A 9,083-nucleotide genomic window follows, 5' to 3' on the forward strand; every position below is an offset into this window, starting at 1 on the left:
CCCTTTGAAGTTATGGTGATCTTTAGTATAACATCCAGGTTTCAGTGTCATTGAGGAAACGATGGGTTATACGTTGGAATAAAGTGGCAGATCTGAAGATATGAGAAAGAACTGGAGTTAGGAGTAGAGGATTAGTTTGCTTTGATGGATTTAGGTTTAACCTTTGATTAATAAGAGCTGAAGCTGAAGCATTCGTGACGTGTTCTATCTGAATTAACTTTGACCAGTCTTTGTTATCTTCAGTGGGGCAAAGTGTCGAGCAAACCTTTAATGGCTGCTGCATCAAATCTGTTTTCTTGGCTCTGGCTGCATGTTAGGAGCATAAAAACTGTGACGCCCCACCCTCAGCACCGTCCAGGAACGGGCCCCAGCGGAGCGGCTCTGACCTGCTCAGGCTGGGCTGCTGTGTTTACAGCGCCTGCATGGTGCAGGGCGTGGCCTCAGTGGATGGCAGACCCCCCCCCCTCCTGTCGTTACAGCAAGGCCAGACTGAGCGCTTTGATTATTTAACAGATCCAACCTGCTGTGCTGTGACTTCTCTTATCCAACATCTGTGTCTCACTCTAAAGTCCAGCCCTTTTATGGCGTCCGTGTTCCTGGCTTCAGCTACAAGGTCATGGGAGATCCTGTGATGCTTGCGCTCAGTGTGTTCCACAGGGATGAAGCTCCTCAGCGGGGCCCAGATCTGGGATCTGATGTTGCCTCAAACCAGTGAGCTGCTGGGATAAAAACTAAACAAAGCAAAGAGAAAACCTCCTCGATTAATCAGCAGGAGAGGAGAGAGAAACCTGACTGTTTTCCTCTTTGTTTGGACAGGGTCGCCTCATGGGGGGGGCCCCCCTGAAAGTCACCTCTGAGCAGGACGCTGTTTGGTTTGGGCCGGACTTCCAGACCCAGCTGGGCAGAAGGAGAAACCTGCCCTGACCGGCTCATCCCCAAACCAAACATCCGTCAGGGAGACTGGAGCTAAATAAGGTGCAAATGTTGACTTTAAGACAAGAAAACTGAGATTAACAGGAAAAGGCCTCAGTTTGCATCCTTCAGGAGCCGCTATGAGCTCACTGACAGATTGACTACCCGCTTACATAAGACCTTTAATCAAACACCATCGCCTCCTTGGACTTCGGACGTGTGCCATGTGCATTTTAGTTACGCCGTCTAACAAGGAAACATCCTTCGAAAGATAAAAGAGACGCCTTAGTAGCTGCGTCTGTCCATCTATCAAACATTTAAAAGAGATCTGATTGTATCACTGCATAAAACCTGGAAAATATTCTAAAGTCTAGGAATTAAGTTCTGTTTGCAGCATCTACAGGCCAACATTCCTAAGCTAAGGGGCTACAGCAGTGGTGGTGTGGCCTTTGCAGAATTTGGGTCAGGATCCGGCCCAGCCTGCTCTTAGACACACCCCTGCTCTGATTCAGAGGCTATATGAGGACAGGAACCTGCCAGGATCAGCCACAGAGGGCTGAGGGGCCATCGCAGATCTGAGGGGCCATCGCAGATCTGAGGGGCCATCGCGGGTCTGAGGGGCCATCACAGGTCTGAGGGTCCAACAGGGCTGAGAGTAAGGTGAGGCAGCAGAATGTATTAGATGGATCAGATGGGAGGCTGCACTCAGACATCTATAAACACTTGGAGAAGATAATCGTTTATAGATGCTGCACCTTTTATTTTATTTAAATAAAAGGTGCAGCATTTATAAATCCTTTATGTAAGAACATGTTTAATATTTTAGAGGAGCCTGAGAGTGGCCTGCTCTGAGCTGCAGCAGGAAGATGATTCACTGTTTGCCTCAGAAACCTCCTCCTGGTGAAGGCCAGAGGAAATCTTTCATTTATTTTATAGTCTTTTTTAAATCATTAGTGTGAAGCAGTAAAATCCAGGTATTTCCTGTTTTTCAGGTCGATTAGAACAAATCAAACATTTTTAATTATTTTAAACTTTACTCCCTGGTTGAATAGTTTTTATTATATATTATTTTTTTATATTAAATCCTAACTATCAGGAGCAGGAGGGGAAGGAAGCTGTTTCAAACCGGAGGAAACCTGTTCCTGCCGCCGCGCGCTCCGCCGCTATGCGCAACGCGCCTGTCGCGCGCGCCCCCCGCCAGCTTTCTAGTTTGATGTCAAATCTATTAGCTGAAGCTCTATGTTCTATAGGTTTTCTCTGTTTTATTTTATTATTATTTCTGAAGTGGCGGCGGCGCGCGCCACTTCAGAAAGGTTTGCGCGCGTGAGCGAGATGAGACAAAGCGGGCGAAGAGCTGCGCGTTCATGACGCCGGGAAACCGCGCGCCCGCGTTTGAAATACCGGCTTGAGCCGGAAAAGAGCTGCCGGAGCCGGCAGGAGGAGAGGAGAGGATGCTGCCGGTGCTGCTGCTGCCGGGGAGCCGCGCCGCCGCACCGGGACACAGGTTCAGCCTCTCCGTCACTAAATAAACGTTAGAGAAAACGTTTTTTAGCTGCTCGTCTCTAAAAAGCGGGAAACCAGAATCCTGACATGAGAAACGATTAAAAGAAGCAGGAAGCAGAAAGCATCCGCCGGTGAGTCTGGACGCGGCTCCTTTAAATCTAACTTTATTTGACTAAACCTTAGATTTATTATCTGAAGATTTAACGTTTTAATGGAGTCAGTTTATTTTCTTTTGAAAGTTTAAACTTGGTGACATAATGTGGATGAAGAGCTGAGCTAAGTAGCTTTAGCATCATCATCATCATCACCCCCCTGCAGGGCGGACAGGCTGACCCCCCCCCCCCAAAAAAAAGCTTGAGTAGAAAAACCAGGAAGCGGCGCTTTGCTGTGCGCGCGCGTTTACAACAAACAACCAGGAAGCGCGCGCTTCGCAGCCGCATCCTGCGATTATAAATAAAATGTTTCTGAAAGTTTTTTTTTTTTTTTACAAAATCTAAAAGCAGATAAAGACTAAAATAGCAAATATTTTATTTATCAAACGAGTGAAAAAGTCTGAAGGGAAAAAAATAAACTAATATTTAATACTTTAATTGTGTAATTGAATAAAAACAATGAGATTTTGAAATGAGTGACTGATCTCTGATCTTAGGATTAAAAGCTGGACTCACTGTTTAATTAGGAGTTATTAGGCGTCTGTTGAATCTATTTACGCATTTCTATCTGAAACTCTTTGTTTCAGGTCTTTAATGTTAAATTTGAATCCATCCCGTCTGAAAGAAAAGAGCAGCTGAAAAAAAGTTAAGAAAAAAAAGGTAAAAAGCTAATTGAAAAGTTAATAAACCTAGTTAACAATTATATTTAAGTTTATAAACTAAAACATGTAAGTGCCAGTATCTGCATTAATGCCTCTAAGGTTATGTTGGACCAACAAAAAAAGTGTCTCTTTCACTCTCATGAGTGTTTTTCATGAATTTTTTATATATATTTCAGCAAGTTGGCGTTTCTTCTTATTACTTTAACATTCATTTTTGCCTTATAAAGGGTTAAAACAGGCTGAGGCTTGTTGCAACAGCGCCACCAAGTGTTGATCCCTGACAGGCCGATCCGGTTCAGTCCAGTTTGGCTTCCAGCAACCAATCAGTTCTGCTTTGTGGTTCACAGCTGCTGCAGCTAATGATTATTTAGCAGTTTTTTAAATCATAAATGCAAAATGTTTCTATATTTTTACAATCTGGGTATAATTCCTGCTCTAAGTGAGTTAAAGATTAACCCGTTACTAAATTAGTTGATTATTTAAATGATGGATTAATGTGATCGCCCCTCTGCTGCTCCTAAAGCGTCTGCAGTAAACGGACCTGTAGTCCAGCAGAACCTCCTGCTGTGGTTCTGCCTGGAGCTGCTGGAGCCCAGCGGGTCGCAGTGAAAGCTGCCGTCTCCCTCAGGAGGAAACGGAAAGTCCGGGTCCAGGAACCCGCTTGGGATCCACCGTCGAAACGTCTCTGAAGGTCATGTGATGTTTGCTTCTCCCAGCAGGACGCCTGTAGCCATGAAGAGCGTCAGAACCCCGGACTGTTTGGGTCCAAACGTGTACCCGGCGGTGCCGGAAGGCGGCTGGGGCTGGGCGGTGGCCGCGGTCTTCTTCATGGTGGAGGTCAGCACCTACGGCGTGCTGAAGACGCTGGGGGTGTTCCTCCAGGACCTGATGGAGGAGTTCCAGGAGAGCACCAGCAGAGTGTCCTGGGTCATCTCCATCTCCGTCTTCATCTTCGCCTTCTCAGGTCGGTTCCCGCCGGGTCCAGGTTCTGGTTCTTCACTTTCTATCAGTTATCAGAGCGATAATGACCCCCCCTCCTCCCCCACAGCACCCCTGGCCTCGTTGCTTAGCAACCGCTTCGGCTGTCGCCCCGTGGTGATGATGGGCGGCTTCCTGATGAGCCTGGGGATGATCTCCTCCGCCTTCACCCGCAGCATCAGCGAGATGTACATCACTACCGGCATCGTCTCAGGTACCTGACCCCACCCACCTGGCGCCCGGCTGGCTCCTCCCCCTGCAGAGCCGTGTGTCGTGTTTAAAGTAAAGGGACTCCTAGCAGTGTCCGTCAAACTTGTGCTACAATCCAGAACTTTCTGAGAGAGCGATCCGTCCCGCCGCCTCAGCTTTGTGGGCGGAGCCTACGGGGGAACGCAGTGACTGGACTGAGTTCTCCCTGAACAGCGGCACTGCTAGCTCTCCCCATGAATTCATGAGTCCAGTGGATCGGCGCTAACCTCCCCGCCCCCCCTCTCTTTTCTGTCTTTACATTGGTTTTGTCTTCCAGCAGCCGCCGGACGCCGCGCTGACCGCCTGACTCTCTGACCCCACCCCCCCTAGCCATGCAGGGTTCCTACCATGCGGGCCAGTGGCTGTCATGTCCCGTCTCTTTTCTCCTCTCTTTAGGGTTGGGCTTCTGTCTGTCCTTCATCCCCACCGTCACCATCCTCGCCCAGTACTTCTCCAGGCGCCGGGCCCTCGTCACGTCCATCGCCTCCTCTGGGGAATCCTTCGCCATCTTTGCTTTTGCGCCCGGTGAGTCTGAGGCGTAGCTCCTGGATGTTAGCTTTAGCCTGAAGGTCAGGACGTAGATGTGATGCGATCGTGTCTCTGCAGCCTTCACCAGCCTGAAGGAGGACATCGGCTGGCGCTACTGTCTGGTCGTCCTCGGCGTCATGCAGGCGTCCGTCATCGCCTTTGGCGCCCTGCTGCGTCCGATCAGCATCGAGGCGGAGCCTGAGAAGGAGGACGGCGACTCGGCCTCGCTGTCCCTGAAGCAGAGCGTCTTTGAGCTGGAGAACGAACAAACCCGGACGTCCCTCAGCTCCGCCATCTCCCAGGGCTCCGGGGACTCCGGCGTCACCTTCCTGTCGTCGTCAGACGAAGACTTGAGAAACGCTCCGGAGGCCAAGGCTCTGATGGAGTGGAGCCCGAAGGACAGCGAGGAGTCTGGCTCCGGCCCCCCCAGCCCACCTCCCAGCCCTGTCCAGCAGGATCTGAATGCAGAGCTGTCGGAGGGAGGGGCCTCTCCTAGCCCCGCCCCCAAACTCCTGGACTTCTCCATGCTCAAAGACGGCGCCTTCATCTGCTACTCTCTGTTCGGCCTCTTCGCCACGCTGGGCTTCTTCGCTCCGCAGCTCTACATCATCGAGCTGAGCAAGAGCCGCGGCGTGGAGCCCGCCATGGCGTCCTACATGCTGTCCATCATGGCCGTGGCCGACATCGTGGGACGCCTCTCCATCGGGGTCGTGCTGAACAAGGTCCGCTGCAAGAAGACGCACGTCCTGCTGGGCTGCGTGGTTCTGATGTGCCTGGTTCTGGTGGTCTTCACGGTGGTCTGGGAGTTCTGGGGCCTGGCGGTCTGCTGCGCCCTCTACGGCTTCTTCATGGGCACGGTGGGCTCCACGCACATCCCCCTGCTGGCCGAGGAGGAAGTGGTCGGCATCCAGAAGATGCCTTCCTGTGTGGGCGTCTACGTCTTCATCCAGAGCTTCGCCGGGCTGGCCGGGCCGCCGCTGGGAGGTACGCTCTGCTCCGCTCCGTCAGCCGTCTCCGTCCCGCCGTTAGCGTTTCTAACCTCTGACCCGTCTTTGCCTCCAGGTGTCCTGGTCGATGTCACCCAGAACTACGGCGCCGCCTTCTACTCGTGCGCAGCAGGGATGGGCCTCAGCGCCGTGTGCCTGGCTCTGGTGGGCGTGGCCAAAGCCCGCACCTGCCAAAGAACGAGTGAAAGCAAGAACCCAGAAGAAGAGGAGAAGATGTCCCAGGACAGCGGCCCGCTGGACTTCCTGGAGGTGGACCTGGTTGGTCCGGGGAAGCCGGCCGAGGTCGTCTGAGCCGGAGTTCAGCTGCTGATCAAATCTCAGGTGCTCCTCCTCTGAACCGCCTCTGCTGGAGACCAGAGACGGCGGGCGGGCGGCGGTCTGCTTCAGGCACCGGGTCACACGGCGCCAGAGAACCGGGGTCCGCTTCGATCCGACCGGTTCTCCGCCGCTGGAGCCAATCAGACTTTCTGCTTCTTTTAGGCTCACCTGAACATTTAGTCCTGAATAAACTCCTCCCAGCCCGGTTCTGCTCCGGTTCTGTTCCGGTTCTGCTCCGGTTCTGTTCCGGTTCTGCTCCGGTTCTGTTCCGGTTCTGCTCCGGTTCTGCTGTGGTTCTGCTCTGGTTCTGCTGGGTCATGCAGCACATTTTTATAACCAAAAAAAAAACCAAATCACTGAACATTTCCTGAGAGGAACCAGAGAAAAAATCATCGTGCTGAAATAAAACCACAGACCATCAGTGTGGATCATCGGGAACATAAACCTGTAAATGTTTGAAGCACCTTCATCCTCTGCAACTTGAACTTTAGATAGAAAAGGTTCCTTTGTTGTTATTTAAAGTGTTTATTTGATGTTTTTTTATTTTAAACTTTGTAAGTGCCAGGCAGGTAACTTGGTGTAAAGAGCTGAACCATCTGTCTTTTTTAAATAAAGCTTTGAAAACAGTCGCAGCGAGTCTGACTCCACTGCTGGTACTGATTTCAGCACCACGGACAGCGCCATCCAGGTTCTGCATAACTTAACGGCTCCAGTCAGGCTTTAGGAAACCAGTACAACCAGTAAGTTTTACCATGGAATCGACTCTGCAACAATAAAAACCAGAATGAAACAGAGTTTGATCTTCAGGTTGAAAAGGCTGAATAAGAACAGGAAGGTTTAGAAAAACGGGTTCAATGTTTCTCAGTTATATCAACATTTCAGGTCTTTATCTAAAATTTTTTATTTTTTTCCCCAGAGATTGAAAGTCCAATATTCAAAAAATAAAGAATGCTAAGTATTTTCTATCTGCTGGACTGAAGGCTGGATCAGAGCTTCCCAAACATCTCATCCTTTGACCCAGAAAACAGAGCAGCCTCTAAAACTACCTGGAACCACTTCATGTAACTCAATCATTTATTCTAGTTCTCTTCTATCTTATGAAGCTTCCCCATTTGAAAATGGATAAATAGATGCAGACTTAGTTCCACAGGGTTTATCTCAAAGGACAACACAGATTTTTTCCTTTTATCCATTTATTTAGTGATCGTCAGGATATATTTACAATTAGTCCAGAAGCAGGTAAAAACCGGCTGCCTCTCCGCCCGTCTACAGGTTCATCCAGAGCCAACTGGACCTCTGAGTCCCAAACTTTTGTCCTTCTGCTCCTTCCTCCATTGTCCGTCCCTCTTATAGGTCCCTGTGAAACGGTGCACTGGTCCTTTTTTCCCCCCTCCTTTCTTCTCTTTTCTTATTTGACTTCATAATTTAAGAGACTTATTCTTTAAATGATAATCAATAATGATGATGATTATTTATTGACTCAGTTGGACATTTCATTTTGTGGATAAATATAAAGATTTGATTTAATACTTAAATCATGTTTTAGATAAATCATTGTTACTAAGTTCATGATGTGTTTGTGGCCCTCAGAGATCACACAGCTGTAGAAACCCTCCTGAGACCCCCCATGGGGGTCCTGGCCCCTACTCTGCGAACTCATAGCTTATTTAACCATTGGGGGGGGTGAAGAAAGGTTACTGTTAAAGAAGCTGATTGGTCAGAAGGTTAAGTGGAAGGAAAAACTTCAAACAGCAGTCGCTTTGAGCGGACATTTCTGCTGCCGTCTGCTAAAGGTTCACCTCCCAGGGAAGGACAGGCACTGATCTGATGGACCCCCCCCCCCCGAAAGGGTTAAGTTTACTGCGACATGACAGCCAATCTCTAGCTGATTGTGAAGCCTGCCTCTCTTCTCTGAAATAAAAAGCTCAATTTTCCGGGCAAAGTTTGTTTAATTTAAATCGTCTTAGAGGTGGATGGATGCTTGGTTTTGTATTTTTTAAATGTTTTTTAATGTCTTTATAATTATTATTTTTTCTGACACTTTTTATGTTTTTGTACGGTGACCTTGAGTGTCCAGAAAGGCGCCCTTTTTAAATAAAATGTATTATTATTATTAAAGGAGAAGTCCGGTCAGCAGGGAACGATCAATGGATCATTATACCTAAAACTAATACGTTCGCCGTGATTTGATACATTTAGAGTTAATCAGTAAAAAATGCTAGATATAGTTGGCAGTTAGATGTTTTATACAACAAAGTATTAGGGCCAGGCTAGAGATTTTTTTTTCTTCTTTTCTATTTGAACATTATTTCCATAACATTACAAGAATAAAGTCGTAAAATTACGAGAATTAAGTCGTGACATTGCAGGAATAAATTCGTAACTTTATGAGAATTAATTTGTAAAATTAAGAGAATTAAGTCCTATAATTACGAGAAACAAGTTATATTTTATAACAACTCTTAAAAGAAGCCTTTTGTTCCCTAAAGTGAGGAATGTGGAGCATCATGTGAAGTTCTACTTTAGCATCAGTTTGACAAATCAGGAAATGTTTTAGCAGGGGCATCAAACTGGGAAGGATGTCAAAGTGGACTCTGGTTGCTGATTGGTGGAGCTGGAAGCTTTCTTAATGAACGGCTTGTTCTATGATGACTTTATTCTCGAAATAGAAGAAACATCTCTAGCCTGGCCTTAATATTTCGTCACAGAGTTATTCCACCTTTCTGATTCCTGATCCTCCACGGCCGGGTTGGTCGTTGGATCGCCAACTTGAA

General features: G+C 48.1%; 1 protein-coding gene across 3 annotated transcripts; it reads left to right on the forward strand.

Annotated features, from left to right (window-relative positions):
- Window positions 1–2,136: 2,136 nt before the first annotated feature.
- On the forward strand, window positions 2,137–6,500 carry LOC107100317 (monocarboxylate transporter 7-like). Of its 3 annotated transcripts, none has more exons than XM_015398763.1 (6): window positions 2,137–2,162; window positions 3,946–4,193; window positions 4,278–4,421; window positions 4,853–4,981; window positions 5,063–5,968; window positions 6,047–6,500. In XM_015398763.1, the coding sequence occupies exons 1-6, from the start codon at window positions 2,152–2,154 to the stop codon at window positions 6,280–6,282; spliced, it is 1,674 nt and encodes a 557-aa protein (XP_015254249.1). In that variant the 5' UTR covers window positions 2,137–2,151; the 3' UTR covers window positions 6,283–6,500. The 3 variants fall into 3 exon arrangements, with proteins under 3 accessions (XP_015254249.1, XP_015254250.1, XP_015254251.1); XM_015398764.1 differs by lacking the exon at window positions 2,137–2,162 and adding an exon at window positions 2,447–2,546; XM_015398765.1 differs by lacking the exon at window positions 2,137–2,162 and adding an exon at window positions 2,451–2,546 and having other exon boundaries at window positions 3,949–4,193.
- Window positions 6,501–9,083: the final 2,583 nt, after the last annotated feature.

Source organism: Cyprinodon variegatus, unplaced genomic scaffold (assembly GCF_000732505.1).
Source record: "Cyprinodon variegatus isolate N-32 unplaced genomic scaffold, C_variegatus-1.0 Scaffold960, whole genome shotgun sequence".
Taxonomy (NCBI): domain Eukaryota; kingdom Metazoa; phylum Chordata; class Actinopteri; order Cyprinodontiformes; family Cyprinodontidae; genus Cyprinodon; species Cyprinodon variegatus.

Coding starts and splice junctions, on each gene's coding strand:
- LOC107100317 (XM_015398763.1), top strand. Junction 4,422..4,852: donor CACTACCGGCATCGTCTCAG/GTACCTGACCCC, acceptor TCCTCTCTTTAG/GGTTGGGCTTCTGTCTGTCC. Junction 4,982..5,062: donor CATCTTTGCTTTTGCGCCCG/GTGAGTCTGAGG, acceptor GTGTCTCTGCAG/CCTTCACCAGCCTGAAGGAG.